Below are 16,874 nucleotides of genomic sequence, written 5' to 3'. Positions count from 1 at the left end.
TGACACAGATGAACTTTGTAAACATTTGCTATGTGAGAGAGCCAATCAAAAAAGACCACGTATCGTGGGATTCCATTTACATAAGCAGTCCAGAAGAGCCAAGTCCACAGAGCCAGAAAACAGTGGTATTCTAGCGCTGGGAATGTTGAAGGGAAATGGGGGGTGATTGCAAATGGTCATGATTTCTTTTTAAGGTGATGAAAATGTTCCAAAGTTGATTGTGGTGATGGTCGCACAATGGTGATGGTTGAGAATATACTAAAACCACTGAATTGTACTTTTTTTTTTTAAAGATTTTATTTATTTATTCGACAGAGATAGAGACAGCCAGCGAGAGAGGGAACACAAGCAGGGGGAGTGGGAGAGGAAGAAGCAGGCTCATAGCGGAGGAGCCTGATGTGGGGCTCGATCCCAGATCGTCGGGATCACGCCCTGAGCCGAAGGCAGACGCTCAACCGCTGTGCCACCCAGGCGCCCCCTGAATTGTACTTTAAATGGATGAATTATAAGGTATGTGAATTATATCTTTGAAAAGTTGACTTAAAAAGAAGGAAAAAGAAAGCTGATCTTCATCAAGAGTCAGATATTCAACTGACTGAGCCACTCAGGTGCCCCACTTTTATAGCAATTTTATAGAGATTTTATATATGTTAAATCTAATAATTAAAACGGGATTATATTTTATATTGCACTATAATTTCATTTTTTCCTAGAAATATATTCATTTTACAGGAAAAAAAAAAAAAAGAAAGAAAGCTGATCTCCATTCCGTCCAAGTTTTAAATGTGTCTCTGTCCCGGTATCACCAGGATTAGGCAATTGCTATACCCCAAACCTCAACCATCACAAAGGATGCAGGTAAACCGCCATAAATCTCACCCCGGGGGGCACAGGGATCCTTGAAGGAAAGGATGGGAGGAGTCTGGCCACTAGCAGAGTGAGCGCAGACTCTCTCCAGCCAGCAGCGGGAGCATGACTGACTGCACACTTTTAATTTAATGCCTTTATCTTCCCAAAGATGAAGCTTGTTCAGCTTAAAAGTCTCTCTCGGCCAGAGGGCAGCTGTGTTAAAGCTGGAAAAGATCAAGATGGAGGGAAAATTTTATGTTTTGACTCTCAAAGTATCTAAACATGTGAGAAATACATGAAAGAGGGGGTAAAACACGAGTGATACGGTGATATATTTACTCCAGTTCACCCAGAACAAGTAAGTGAGGTTGGCATTAAGCGCTTGCCCAGAAGAGGGGGGTTCATATAAACTATAAAAACTATGACTTAACATTGGTATGACTGAACTTAAAGATTAGACTATGCTTGCTGAGCAGGGCACTCAGGGACTCCTCCGGCTGAGCGTAAACGTACATTAAAGATGAATACGAATGTTCAAGGGCAACAATAAAGCATGCTGGTATGGAAGAGATGGTGCCCCAGGGCTCACATAAAAGTAATTTTCCATGTCACGTGCATGAAAGAGAATTTCCCTCACATAGTTCACAGGTCTATTTCCTTCTGGTTGCAATACTCTACCAGATTATGAGTCTTAAGCAAAAATATCATTTACAACACCTGTTTCATGACTTAAGGAACATTTGGTAATTTATGGGCATTAAATGTCGGTGCTACAAAGGGTTTTGGAAACCACTTCACACCCTGTTCCAAGCCCCCATTTAAAGATGAGGAAGCCGAGGACAAGAGAGAGGACTTGACTTGTCTGACGACACGGAGTTTACCTGACATCTAGTCCAGAGCCTTTCTCAGCAGGAAAGAGGGAAGAATTCTCCTCCCTCCGTGGGCAACAGACACAGAATTAGAATGTCGTTTTCAAAGAAAACTGCTATCTTAAGGTAAAGTGACTGCTATGAACAGATTCATATGTCAAAACCCTAACCCCCCATACAATGGTATTTAGAGACGTGGCTTTTGGGATTAGTGCCCTTGTAAGAGACAGGAGACAGCCTGCTTCCTCTCCCTACTCTCCAGCACTGAGGATACAATGAGAAGGCCATTCGGAAATCAGGCAGCAGGCTCTCACCAGACCCCAGATCTAATGGCACCTTGAACTCCTCAGTGTCCAGAACTGGGGAACAAGTGTTTGTTGTTTCGACTACCCAGTCTATGGCAATCTGTTATAGCAGCCTGACCTAAGCGAAATTAAATCTGAACAGCATAAATAACTTTCCTATAAAATTCTAAAGAAAAACCATGACTTGCTGTTTCATTTTTTCCAAAGTGAAAAAGAGACGATGATTTTAGTTGTTCCCACTGGCATCAAAACGAAATAGGCTATTTAAAACGAGAAAATTCTCAGGGCATGTTCAATTCAGCCCCAAACAGGTTCTAACAAAATGGCCTGGATCCCAATCCCATTGGTCTTCTAGTCACCCACGAGGCAGATATCACTTGTCTCCCAAACCAGGCACCTCATGCAGGTAGTAGCAGTACCGCGGCAATAATTATCCCAGGTGCGTACCTGCCACCAGTTATAAGTCCCTCTCCCAGTTTCCCACACTTTCTCAACAAAGGTGGCGGGATGGTTTTTACCTTTGGTGACACTCATCAACTCTTTCACCTGAAGGATGACTGGGGTCAGAGTCCCCGTCTGGTTCACGGAGGTGATGTAGCTCTCCAGCTCCCCTTCAAACACATCCAGCTCGTCTCTCACATACACGAACATGCAGAGCTCAATGACAACGAACTGGTACAAAGAGCAAACATTTCAACGTCTCACCTGAGTCCCGCCTCGTAGGTGAATAACATATGGATCCCTCTTTGGTTTTGAGGTCAAAACTCTTTGAAGTTCAAAACTCATCTGAAATAGACTCTGGCCGGTGGCTATCCCAAGATGAGTGGGATTGTGACTTCTTTGAAGACTTTTTTGGAGTCACCCCAAACTCTTTTCTTCACCCGATAGCATTCAAGACTAGGTCCTACAAGGGCTCAAGGAACTCTTCAAACACTAATTACATCCAAGTGAAATGAATGTCTAATGGTGACTAAGGAGTGACCTTGGGGACAACTCCAGCCCTCTCTTTCACCACTCTCCTTCTGGCGTCTTGGTGGTAACCACGTTAGAGAAGGTGCTGTTTCCTGCATACATGTCACATGTGCTCACTCCCATCATCCTGTCATCATGGCTCCATGCTGCCTGCCATCATGCCAAAGCTTCTAGAGTTCCTACTCCCATTTTACTTCATCAGCCAAATTCTGTTTGTCTTTGAATGTGCAGCTCAAATGTTACCATCTTCAGGCAATATCTCAATCTAGAATAATTCGCTAAATTTTCAGAGCACTTTCACCTTTTTCTCTCTTTACACGGCAGGTAATTCATAGCACATCGTATCCCCTTCTCTTAGACCATGGGTCTCCCCCAGGCCAAGACTCTGCTGAGTCAGCTGTCTTTTCTCTTCCATGTCTTAGCATGGTGCTTGGCATTCAGTAGATAACCACCAAAGACTTAAGGAACACAATAACTCCAAGTCAGTTATTCACATTGGGAAAAACTCCAGTTGTCCTTTAAAATCCGTTCTCCCCTTCTTTGGGCGCAAAGCTGGACTACCTTTCCCAGCCTCCCTTGAGTTAGATGTGGCCACATCACATAGTTCTTGCCCATGGAAGAGGAGTGGAAGGAATGTGTGCTATTCCACATGGGCCTTTGAAAACCTCCCACATGCATTTCTCCATGCACCTTCCCCTTCTGCTGACTGGATGCAGAGGGTGAGGGTTCTTGGGGATAATGAGGTGCATGATGGAAGAATCTGGGTTATGGACTAACACATGGAGGACTGCTGCCCCCCAAACCTGAACACTCACTCGACATGGTTACATAGGCAAACATATATATAGTGTTAAGTCACTGAAACTTAAGGGTTTATGTGGTACTTCGGCATTACCTAATACATTCATTTAAAACTCAATCACAGGATTAATTTATATAGGTATCATCCAGAAGGCAATTTGGTCTTGCCATTTCTCTCTCTCCATGTTGACCCCACTTTTGACTCAGACATTTTACCTCAGGTAACTTTGACCACATGAAATGTTTTGATCCTGTGCTTAATAAAATATTAAAGTCAGAATTATGCCAACATTAAAAAATTTTTTTTTGTTGTTGAGAAAGCAAACTTAAATAACGTACCTACACTAAAACATGATTATCACCTAAGCTCCGTAGTTCACCCTAGGGTTCACTCTTGGTGTTGCATTTTCTATGGATTTGGACAAATATCTAATGACACGTGTCATGCACTGAATTCCAATATAGCTCAATCCCAATATATGTAGATCAAGTTGGGAAGTACTGATACCTTGACAATACTGAGTCCTTCCATCCATGAATATAGACTATCTCTCCATGTATTTAGTTTTCTTTGATTTCTTTCAACACAGGTTTGTAGTTTTCCTCATATAAATCTTGTACATATTTTATTAGATTTACACTTAAGTATTTCTTTTTGGGGGATGCTAATGTAAATGATATTGTATTTTTAATTTCAAATTCCCCTTGTTCAATGCTGATATATAGAAGAGCAATTGACTTTCGTATGTCAACCTTGTACCCTGAAACCTTGCTATAACTGCTTATTAGTTCCAGGAGTTGGAACTAAGACTTTAAGTAATTTCTGCACCCAACGTGGGGCTCGAACTTACAACCCTGAGATCAAGAGTTCCATGTTCTACTGACTGAGCCAGACAGGTGTCCCTTTGGTAGTTTTTTTTGTTGATTCTTTTGGATTTTCTACACACACAATCATGTCATCTGTGAACAAAGACATTTTTACTTCTTCCTTCCCAATCAGTATACCTTTTATTTCCTTTTCTTGTCTTATTACATAGCTTATTACTTAGGATTTCCTAAGTAAATGTTGAGTTGTGAGGGGGAACAGTCTTGCCTTCTTCCTGATCTTAGTGGGAAAGTTTCTAATTTCTCACCATAAAGTATGACGTTAGCTGTAGATTTTTTGTTGATATTCTTTATCAGATTGAGAAAGTTCCCCTCTATGCCTAGGTTGCTGAAAAATTTTCTCATGAACTGGTGTTGGATTTTATTAAATGTTTTTTCTGCATCTATTAATAAGATCGTGTGATTTTTCTCCTGTTAGTTATTGATATGATTATATTAATTATTTTTTAGTATTGTACCAGTTTTGCATATCTAAGATAAATCCCACTTGGTTATGGTGTATAATTCTCGTACGTTGCTGGATTTGGTTTGCTCCATTCCATTGTGGTTCTCTTATCCCCCTGTCTGTCTCCAATTTTAGGGGCAATGGTTTGCGCCATGACTTCTCTTATGCATCTAAGAAGAACTATTGATTTTTTCAATTTGTTCAGATTTTTACTTGTTGTTAGAATGGAATGGCATCTTACAAGCTCTTTACATGGAATTGATAACTGGAAGTCTCCATAAATAATTCAACTATATTTATTAGTAATATTCTCCATGTGGGTGAGAGTGTCCTTGGAGTAAAAATGGGGGAGGGGTCAAAAAACTGTACTTCTTTGATTTACAGAGATTCAGTTTTGACCTAGCTTTTAAAGACTAACCCCAGCCCTAGCCCCATCGCATTTATGACATAGAAAAGGATTTGTTCAGATCTACTTACAAGGTACAGGCATATGAAAGCCAACACAGTGGTTCCAATCATTCTGCTTGGGAACTGAAAGCAGGGGTCCCACTCGTAGATTCTGGTTTGGAACCAGGACTTTTTAGTCTCGCTGTGAATGAATAAATAACAAGAAAAGAGAGGCTGTGGTTGGTAAACAAATGCCTGATTCTTCTGAAAATAACCTCATTGCTCCAGTTTCATCTTAGAATGTAGTGTAGAGAAAGAACACTGGTAGGTTCCAGTTTTCGTTCTCCCCTTATTCTTAAGAACAGAGACTCAGTTTCACTCAATATAGCAATTCACCAAACTAAAGGGCTATTGCTCCTGACTTCTCTTACAGCTAAGAGTGACCAAAACTAAGCACAGGCCAATCAGATGTGACCAGAGTGTGGTGTGGCACTTTGGGGAAGGTGCTGAGGTGGAATTCACACAGCTGGGAGGGACCCCACTGCCCTTCCTTCTTTTTTCCTGCCCGCTGTCTGAAATGCAGACATGGTGGCTGGTCCAAGCTGGAGCCCGCCCAGCATCTATCTTGGACATGCACAGCCTTCACGATGACAAGCACTAAGAATGGCAGCAGAAGACAGAGATCAGCAAACTTCCATGGTGGGCAGTGCAGGGTCAGTATAAACTGCCTCCAGAATTCTTTTACATGAGAAAGAAAGAAATCTCCCTCTTGGGTGTCCCACTGTTGTTTTGCATTTTCTGTTACACATAAGCAAATGTAGTTTTAACCAAAGTAGGAGCTTTGCCACTGTATGACCTTGGACTAGCCATGTCCCTTCTCTGGGGAATATCCCCTTGTACACAACGATGGCAGTGGCAGGGATAGGGTGACCTGTATGATCACTGAAGACCAGGTGCTTTTGCTTGGCTATGAGCTATGTCCTCTTGTATTGGTAACAGCACTGCAGTCTTTCTCTGGGAACCTGCTCCCTCCCATCAGTCCTAGCGGTTAAGCGAGGCTGAACCACTTGCTAGTTCCAATGGCAAATATGTGACAGGCTTAACGATCCATTTACTCTAATCACCTCACCACAGTAATTGGTTTTGGGAAGACATGGGGTCCAATGTGATCCAATGAATCACAATGGGAGTTTGGTTTGAATTATTAGGAAGGAAAATGTCTTTTTCCTGTGAGCTTAAACCATGAGGATATAAGCTTAGAGATTCTGGGGGCCACCACGGGGAGGAAGCCCATCTCACCACAAGGTTAACACAGATCAAAGCAGAGCTAAGAGAAAATGAGGGAACTCGCTGTGGTTTTTATATCAGTGAGGCCATAGCGTCCAACCACTTCTGAGCTGACCGCCTCTAGATTTTTTACATATGGAAGGCCGTACGTTTCCTTTCTCGCTTTAATCTAGTTTGAGTTGAGTTTCTGTCATTAGCCAACGAGAGTCCTGACTACTCTGCGGCCTTCCAGCCATGTCAGGGGCTGCCACACCTCAGGGCTCGTCCCCGGGGGCGCACACACGGAGGGTGAGTGAGGCACCCGGGGCTTACTGCAGGGGGGGCTTCCTCAGGAGCCGTTTGACATGCTGCGCCTGGTGAACTTCCAGGAAAGGCTTTTCTTCCTGTGAGAAAAGAGACAGGGGTATGCTTGGGCTCACAAACCCTTGTGACAGGCCGTTGCCACAGAGGCCAGGAGTTCGGGTAAAGCTGTTCTTCCAGAGGGAGCACAGTGGTTAAGAGACAGCCTCAACAACCGAGCTGTCTGGTTGCAGATCCCGCTCTGCTCTAGACCAGCGACGTGACCTCGGGTGATGCAGCCCACCACCCAGGGGCCAAGGTCCCTCATGCAGAACGGGAGCAGTAAAAATAGTGCCTCCCTCCCAGGGCGGTGGCGCAGCGCAGACCCGCGCGGACGCACACGGTGCTCGCACTCGGTACTCACCATCGGCAGCTCCCAGCCCAGGTGGACCCTCAGAGACTTGACAAACATGTGCAGGAAGCGGCCCAGCAGGAAGGCCAGGCACAGCAGCGAGGGCCAGTAGAACAGGACCGTCTCGTACCTCCCCAAAAACTGCAACCGAAGCAGAGCACGGGAAGCACGCTGTCGCTGGGCCAGGGCGAGGCTCCCGGTGAAGCTGTGGGCGGGGATCTGCCTGCCCCAGCCCACGCCCACCAAGCCCACTCTCCCAGAGCTGTGCGGCCAGTGGTCCATCTCTGTTCCCCCAGCCCCACACCATGGCACCAGCCGTGGCCTACAGTCCGGCAGCCCTCGGTATGAGTCCTAGCACCCGCATTTTATTTTATACAAAGGACTTTCGTAGCTTCCTCTGGTCAGGGATTAAATACTGCTACTTTTGGAAAACACACACAACAGAGAGGGGGACAGAAAGAGGGGTGAGGAAGGACGCCATGGGTGGCGCAGTCCTTAAGCGTCTGCCTTCCGCTCGGGGCGTGATCCCAGAGTCCTGGGATCCAGCCCCGCATCAGGCTCTCCGCTGGGAGCCTGCTTCTTCTTCTCCCACTCCCCCTGCTTGTGTTCCCTCTCTCGCTGGATGTCTCTCTGTCAAATAAATAAATAAAATCTTAAAAAAAAAAAAAAAAGAGGGGTGAGGAGGGGAAATAGGGAGGAGAGGACTGGAGAGGAGAAAGAGGGAGAGAGATATGTAGAGAAGGAGAAAAAGAAAGAGAAAGAAGAAGGAAAGAAAGAAAGAAAGAAAGAAAGAAAGAAAGAAAGAAAGAAAGAAAAGAAAAGAAAGAAAGAAAGAAAGAAAAAGAAAGAGAAAGAAAGAAAGAAAGAAAAAAAGAAAGAAAGAGGGGGAGGGGCATAATTTAGTGGTTGGTTTTGTGGGATTTATTTTTTTAAGATTGATTTGTTTATTTCAGAGACAGAGAAAGTGTGTGTGTGTGTGAGCAGGGGGAGGGGCAGAGAGAATCCCAAACAAACTCTCTGCCCAGTGCAGAGCCTGATGTGGGGCTGGATCCCACGACCACAGGATCATGACCCGAGCCAAAATCAAGAATCAGACGCTCAACCAATTGAGCCACCCAGGTGCCCCAGTTTCATGGTTTTTTAAATATTTCCTTGCCCCCACAGGGAGTCGGGATTTGATATTGTGCTGTTCAGGTGCAGAACAGAAGCCTGACGAGCTGTGGGCGCTCATGTCTCCCCTTCATCCTCCTCTCCAATGTCTGCTCCCCGCTTACACATCAGATGTCACCACTGCCAATATTCCAGTGTCTCTCCTCTGTATCTATCTTTACATCTATATCTATTATAACTTGAGATTATACCAAACACATAGGTCTTTAGACATCATAATTAGCTCACCACATGCATACAAATTATTTGCATATGTCACTTTTAATGCAAAATAATAGTGCATTTAGATGAACCAATTTTATTTAAAGTTTCTCCTAATATTTGACATTTTAGACTCTTCCAATGTCTCATTTTTATATATAATGTTTCCATGAACACATTTGAGAACATGAGACAAAGTATTATTACCTTAGTCCGGATTTCAGTCCCATGATTTTCAACTCATAAGTCCTGTTAGCCCCTGAGCCTCACTTTCTTATCAGTGACCTGGGGCCAGCACTAACACACAGCCTTCAAAGTGCCTTGAAGCACCTTGAACTACGCAATAGCTCATCTGGGGGCCTGAGCCTCGAACAACACCTAGCACGCTAGCGATTCTGAGCATAGAGGTAACACCCTGCCCTCTCCCTTAATTAACTACGAACATTTCAAATTTCAGAAGAACCTCAGGAAGACTGGAAGCTCTCCGAGATGCCAGACAAAATGCCCATGATCTGGAATCTCTGGCACCGTGAGCAGAGTGGAGGGCATATTTTTGGGCAGAGGTATGCTAGAATGTTCTTAATCCCAGCACAGAGATGCAGAGGGAAAACCCAGCCCCCATACTAGTTTTCCAATCCAGCCCCTCCAGACTCTCTTCATCACACCCTGTAGTCCTCCACGGTGAGTGAAGCCCCGGGGAGACTTTGGCAAGGCTCCCATTGACTCCCGACCCCGGTGGCCTGCTGGTGCTCCCCCCACCTGCCCAGTAACCCTTCTAGTTGCAGCGTGACACCCTCTTTCATCTTGCTCCTTTTCCTTGCACTCAAGGCCAAACAGATGAACCAGTTCCCCCCAATTCCAAGAAGGACAATGCATGGCAAAGCTGGAGGGTTCATCCAGTCCAAGTCTCCCATTTTATAGACAGAGAAAGTAAGGCTACATGAAGAAATGGAAAGAAATGAGCTTTGGAGTCAGCCAAACCTCATCTCAACTCTCAAAACTGCTATTTCTGAAGAGTTACTTAATACACTTGGCCTCAGTTTCCTCACCTGTGAAATAGGTCTGCTGAAAGAGGTTCCCACCTTGCGGGGCTGCTATGAACATCAACTGTGAGAACATCTGTCTGTGAATGAGCACCTTGATGAACGTAAGATGTTATACAAATGGAAGCACCATCAATGGCTCCAACTCTCCTTCTGTAACACTAGGGAACTGAGGCCCAGAGAGGGGCAGAGGCTGGTCATGGCGACAGGACCTGATACTCTAAACATAGCTCAGCTGGGACTCACCTGCCCGTGGGGACACTCTGTGATGTAAAGGACAGTAACAGCAAACCTGCAGGACAAAAACAGGGTTTGGAGTACTGTGGCCGCTCCCAGCCTAGTCCCTGTGAAGTAGCCCAGATCCCATCGGGCTGAAGCTATCTCCCCTTTCCTTCCTGCTCGGGAGGGCTGGTGCCCAGGCCTCTGTGCACCTCCCTCCCAGATCAGGCACCCTGCTTGTGCAAAAGTACGTGCACCAAATTCATCTTCCATGCCCTCAGAGAGGATACAATCCCGGCATCCACACAGCAGAGCACGAAGTCCCTGAGGGATCTCCTTCTCCCTGCCCCCATCACTCAGGGGCGCAAGCTGAAGTCCGCAGAGGGAAAGGAATCTGTCCAGAGTCACACCTGGAGCCAGGACCGAGGCCCAGGCCTCCCGACTCTGGTGTCCACGCTCCTTCTGTCCAGACTGGCCTCGTCTGGAAACACTGCCCTGAGGAATGAGCCTCAAGGCTTCAGCCCACCGGACACGAGAGTCCTGGTCATGTTCCAGCCCGATTCATCTCCCAGGGAGCGCAGGCTGCTGAGCGAGTCCCACCACCCTCTCCTCCCTGGGACGAAGATTTGTCAGAAGCTGACAAGATGGTACCACTACCTCACATCTAACCCCAGTACCCTCCCTTTAAAGGTTATAAAGTGAGCCATTTACAGACTCAGGAATTGTAGCCGCTGCAGCGTCGGCAGCCTGTGAGCCCCCGCAGTGGCCCGCACACAGGCCTGAGGGCCCCTGCGTCGCAGACAGAGCTGCAGGGGGGAAGCTGGCTCAGTGACGGGGACAGAGGCTTGAAAGCAGAATGCTTGTGGGACTATTCAGTCAGCAAGGACTCCTGGGTCCTGCTCCGTGCTGGGTCGGGTGTCAGTGCTGAGGGCAGAGACCAACAGGAGGGTGGAGAAGTTCCCCGTCTGTGGGGTTGACCGGCCATGAAGGATGAGGATGTATCTGCCACCGGACCGAGTCGGGGCAGATAATCCACAGGGGGACAGCAACGTAGAGACAAAGAGGGCAGAATGCTTGATCCACACGGGCTGTCTTGTTTTCAGCATGTTCCGTGGCTCAGAACGGGGATGTAATAGCATGCTTGCTGAGTGGGTAAGCGGGTGGATGAAGGAAAGCAGAGTCTGGTGTGACCGGAGGTGTGTCCTGGGTGCTGTGGGGGATGGAGAGACAGGGGAGGCCTGACTGCAGTTGGCCCTGAATGTCAAGCTGAGCTGCACGGACTTTCTCCTGGGCTCCCGGGGGACACACGACAGCACAGAGAAGTCCAAATGGGACTCCGGCATCCCCCACTGGGACCCTTGGCAGTTTACAGAAATGAAATTTGCTACATGGCTGACTTCGGGGAATATTCTAATCAGTTGTGGCCTATGAAGCAGAAAGCATGCTGGCCTGACCTTCTGCAGCCTGAAGTGCGGCCCCACAGAGAGGTCACAGTCACCTCTGGGATCTGGGACCAATCACCCCCCCAGCCCATCGTGAGCCTCAGGTCTGGGCAAAGAGGTCCTCCACGGGGAGCTCACAGGTCACCCCCAGCCCTTTGTCCAGAGGTCAGCCACAGCCGAAGGAGTCACAGGCAGGCAGGCAGCGTCTGTCTTACCAGATCAGTGAGTAGCTGAAGCCGAGGATGGAGCTGAGCAGCCGGAACTCCGACGAGAGGCAGGCAAAGAAGGGGAAGTGGGACAGGCCGACTTCCATGCCTCCGATCAGCAGCACAAACGCTGAGGGAGACAGGGCCAGAGATGCCGTGAGTCCTCTTCTCACAGGCTCTGGGCATCACAAGGAAGCTATGGGGCTCTACACCGACTTCCGGTCACAGGCCTCAGGACCCAAGGAGATGAGAGGAGAAGTCCCCGCTCAGCAAGGAGGAATGCGGGAATGTCTTTCACTGTTGCAATGGACCCTTCCTGGGAGCCCTTCCATGCCAGGCACTGGCTAAGTACTGAGATGAAGAAGACCTGGTCCCTGACTTTGGCCAGCGCACAGGAGGAGGGACAGACAAGCCAAATAAATGAGTGAAGAGCGCCCCCCAAGAGCAAAGCACTGCGAGTGCCCCACAGCAACACAAAACGTGGTGATGTGTGCACAACACCTCCACGTAACCATCACGTCCTCTCTACACAAGACGGTGATATTATTCATTCTGTCACTGACTAGCTCTTAGAGGACTGAACAGGGTCCAGGAACATCTAATCCAGCAAGATGACCTTTACAAAGTATCTGCTTTGAGCCGGGTCCAGAGCCAGACCCTAGGGCTGCAGGAGGAATGAACTAGCTTCCTGCTCTGAGATGCTTGCTATCCAACAGAGAAGACACAGAGGAAGGTGAGTGGTGTGTTAACAGAGGCACAGTCAATCCGCTGTGGGGACAAGAAGTGGAAGCCACTGACTTCACCTGGGGTCTGGATCAGGGAAGGCTTCCTGGAGGTGGTGACATTTAGCCAGGCCAGGAAATACAAGCAGGAGTTTGTAAGATGGAGAGGAGAAGGGAAGGAAGGGCATTCCTCACTCAGAGGATGGGAGATGGCCCGTTGGGGCTGATCAGTATTTATGTGCATGCGAGGGGCAGGCAGCCAGTAGGACAGGACCACATACAAGGAAGAATTTCTGCGAGGATAGAAGCCACAACAGCATAATTTTGCAATCTACCTGAAATCCCCGTCATAGCAGCAGACAGAGCAACTAAGGTGGCAGAACCAGACCCGCAGACAACATCTACCAGAAATCTAGGTCTCGAGACCATTTGGTATTGACATCTGAGTAAGAGGAAGCAGAAGAAGGCAATGGGATGTCTGAAGGCCCGAGAATAGAACCCCAAACTGCCAGTGGACACAAGACACCAAAGCTGAAATCCCAGCTGAAGACAGCAAGGTGCTGAAGGCCTTGATTCACGGGTGAGAAAAAGCAAGGTGTGCTGGTGCTGGAGCCGGGGGAGAGGGGGCCATGACCTCACTCTGCTGACTATCTCAGGCCCCTCCCACGACCGAGCCCCCCATGGAGGCGGCCTGCAGACAGTCAGACTCCAAAGTGAGAAGGGGAGGAGCATTAGGAGCTGGGAAACAGTGGGTCCAGACACAAGCAGAGGGAAGAAGCTCCCTCGGAAAGGATGAGTGTATGAGTGTATTAGGAGGATACACCTCTATCATCACTTTGTGAAAACTGAAGAGAGGAATCTCGAGCCATGAAGCAGGAAATGATGTTCTGACCCTGCCAGATGGCCCACAACCTTGGTCTTTAGGAACCTGCAAATCCAGCAAGTAGAGACTACTTCATACATGCTACGATGGCTGTAATCGGTTTAAAAACAGAAGATGCTGTTGGGGAGGATGTGAAGAGATTGGAGCCCTCACACGCTGCAGATCAATGGAACAGAGCAGAGTCCGGAGACAGACCCATATGTATGCAGCCAATTGATGCTGACAATCTCATGGGCAAAGGACAGGTTTTTTTGTCTTTTTTTTAAAAGATTTTATTTATTCATTTGATGGAGAGAGACAGCCAGCGAGAGAGGGAACACAAGCAAGGGGAGTGGGAGAGGAAGATGCAGGCTCCCAGCGGAGGAGCCTGATGTGGGGCTCGATCCCAGGACCCCGGGATCACGCCCTGAGCCAAAGGCAGACGCTCAACAACTGAGCCACCCAGGCGCCCCAAAGGACAGGTTTTTGAAATACATAGTATTGGAAAAAATGGATAACCAAAGGCACACACACACACAAGAAGAACTTCAACCCATACCTCACACTATATGCAAAACATTAACTCAAAATGTATTACAGACCTACATGTAAAATATCATGACTATAAAGCTTCCAGAAAAAACATAGCAGAAAATCTAAATGACCTTAGATTAGGCCAAGATTTCTTCTATGACACCATAAGCATGATCCATAAAAGAAAATGAATAAATTAGATTTCATCAAAATCTTAAGTCAGCTTTTCAAAAGAAATTGTTGGTAGAACGAAAACAAAAGCCACAGACTAGGAGCAAACGTAATTCAGACATCTGATAAAGAATTTAGAATTTACATACAGAATTAGATGTAGAATTATCAAAACTTAATATGAAGAGGGGCGCCTGGGTGGCACAGCGGTTAAGCGTCTGCCTTCGGCTCAAGGCGTGATCCTGGCGTTATGGGATCGAGCCCCACATCAGGCTCCTCCGCTGGGAGCCTGCTTCTTCCTCTCCCACTCCCCCTGCTTGTGTTCCCTCTCTCGCTGGCTTTGTCTATCTCTGTCGAATAAATAAATAAAATCTTTAAAAAAAAAAAAAAACTTAATATGAAGAAAACGAACACCCTAACTTTTGTAAATAAGGAAAGTGATCCCGAACCTTCACCAAAGAAGCTATAAGGATGGCAAATAAGCACGTGAAAATGTGCCCAACGTCACCAGTCATTATGAAAATGCAAAATGAAACCATAGTAAGACAGCACTACATGCTTCTTAGAGCGGCTAAAATTAAAAAGACTTTGTTTATTCATTTGTTTTATAGGTTCTACATACGAATAAAATCATACGGTATTTGTCTTTCTCGGTCTACCTTACTTCTCTTAGCGTCATACCCTCTAGGTCTGTGCATGTTGTTGCAAATGTAAGATCTCATCCTTTTTACGGCTGAGTAATACTCCCGTGTGTGTATCACATCTTCGTTATCCAGTTATTGATGGGCACTCAGGTTGCTTCCATATCTTGGCTATTGTAAATAACGCTGCAATAAGCACAGAGTGCTTAAATCTTTTCAACTTAGTGTTTTCATTTTCTTTGGGTAAATACCCAGTAGTGGAATTACTGAATCATACAGTAATCCTATTTTTAATTTTTTAGGACTCTCCATACTGTTTTCCACAGTAGCTGTACCAATTTACATTCCCACCAACAGCGCATGAAGGTTCTTTTTTCTCCACATCCTCACAACACTTGTTATTTCGTAAATAAACAAACAAAAAGCAGAATCAGATCTATATTTACAGAGAACAAACTGATGGCTGCCAGAGGGGTGCAAAATGGGTGAAGGGGACTTCCAGGTTGCTGGTTATGGAATGAAAAAGTCACGTGAATGAAAGGCACACAGAGGGAATACAGTCAGTGATATTAGAAGAGCATCGTATGGTGACAGATGGTAGCTATGTTTGCAGTGAGCAGAGCATAACAGACAGAGATGCTGAATCAATATGTTGTACACCTGAAACTAATGTAATTAAATTAAACAAAAATTTGAGAGAAAGAGTGTGCATGCATGAGTGGGGGGTGGGAGAGAGGGGTAGAGGAGGGAGAGAGAGAATCTTTTTTTTAACGATTTATTTATTTGAGAGAGAGAGTGTGGTGGTGCAGTGGGGAGGGGCAGACAGAAAATCTTTTTTTTTTTTAAGATTTTATTTATTTGTATTTGTCAGAGAGAGAGACAGAGACAGAGATAACGAGGGAGAGCATAAACAGGGGGAGTGGCAGGCAGAGGAAGAAGCAGGCTCCCTGCTGAGCAAGGTGCCCAATGTGGGACTCAATCCCAGGACCCTGGGATCATGACCTGAGCCAAAGGCAGATGCTTAACCGACTGAGCCGCCCAGGAGTCCCGGGACCTCGCATACTGATGGTGGTATTCCAAAATGGAACAATCACTTTGGAAAACAGTTGACAATTTCGTTAAATGAAGTATATGATCCAGCCATTTTACTCACAGGTATTTACCCAGGAAAAATGGAAGCACAGGTACACACAAAGATTTGTACACAGATGTTCACAGCGGCTTTCTTTGCAATAGCTAAAGATGCAAATAAATCAAATGTCCATCGAGAGGTGAGTGGGCGGGAACCTGGGTGGTTACAAGGCTGACTTTTGGTGTTGGCTCAGGTCACAGTCTCAGGGTTGTGGAATCGAACCCCGGGTTGGGTTTCACGCTTAGCAGGGAGTCCGCTCAAGACTCTCCCTCCCTCTCCTTCTGCCCCTCTCCCCGCCCCTCTGTCTCCCCCCACCCCACTCCGCCCTGGCTTGCTCTCTCTCTCTCTCATGAATAAATAGTGTAAAAAAAAAAAATGGTGAATGGGCACACAAACTCTGTTTTCTCCACATAGTGGAACAGCACCTGGCAATAAGAAAGAATGAATTTCTGGCACATGTTAAGTGTGTATGAATCTCAAAGTAACCATGCTGTGTGAAAGCTACACCAAAAATACAAGGTACATTCTGCATAATTCCATTTATGCAAAATTCTGGAAAAAGATCAGTGATGAGGGCAGTGATGGAATAAGGTGGGAAGGAGAGATTACAAAAGGCGACAAGGACACTTATGGGGTTCACTGTCTTGGTTGCGGTCACGATTTCATGGACGTAAACATTTGTCAAAACTCATCAGATCATACACCTCAAGGAGCTGTGTGGTGGTATATCGTTTCAGTCTTAATTTGCATTTCCCTAAAGACTAATGAGATGCTGGTACGCAATTACTTATACAGGCCTGGAGGCCCTGAGAGAGAACCGGGCTGGGCAGAGAGGCTCGGAGTCACTGTATTGGGATGGGTGAATCTGTAAATGAGAGTCGAACCTTCAGGCAGAACATGAGGTGTGGAGAACGAAGAGGCCTCAGACCAATGGCCAAAGAAATAAGCATTGCTCCGTGAGGAGGAATCCCAGGGCTTATTGATATCAAGAAGGCAGCGAGGGCTAGGACTCGGGACTGAAATTTTTGGGGCAGGTGATG

General features: G+C 46.5%; 1 protein-coding gene across 2 annotated transcripts in view; it reads right to left on the bottom strand.

Annotated features, from left to right (window-relative positions):
- LOC113260431 (stimulated by retinoic acid gene 6 protein-like) overlaps positions 1-16,874 on the bottom strand; it is a 58,095-nt gene that overhangs the window by 12,704 nt on the left and 28,517 nt on the right. For both annotated transcript variants that reach the window (XM_057313612.1, XM_026506189.4), the window contains exons 6-11: positions 11,782-11,902; positions 10,152-10,197; positions 7,504-7,632; positions 7,113-7,183; positions 5,604-5,715; positions 2,542-2,695 (exon numbers count right to left, since the gene is read on the bottom strand). In XM_057313612.1, the coding sequence (XP_057169595.1) occupies positions 2,542-2,695; positions 5,604-5,715; positions 7,113-7,183; positions 7,504-7,632; positions 10,152-10,197; positions 11,782-11,902 (633 nt within the window). The remainder of the gene's footprint in view (positions 1-2,541; positions 2,696-5,603; positions 5,716-7,112; positions 7,184-7,503; positions 7,633-10,151; positions 10,198-11,781; positions 11,903-16,874) is intronic.

This window comes from Ursus arctos, unplaced genomic scaffold, assembly GCF_023065955.2.
Source record: "Ursus arctos isolate Adak ecotype North America unplaced genomic scaffold, UrsArc2.0 scaffold_18, whole genome shotgun sequence".
In the NCBI taxonomy this organism is placed as follows: Eukaryota; Metazoa; Chordata; class Mammalia; order Carnivora; family Ursidae; genus Ursus; species Ursus arctos.
The sequence above is the reverse complement of the archived record's forward strand: the minus strand, read 5'-3'. Positions and strand labels throughout refer to the sequence as shown.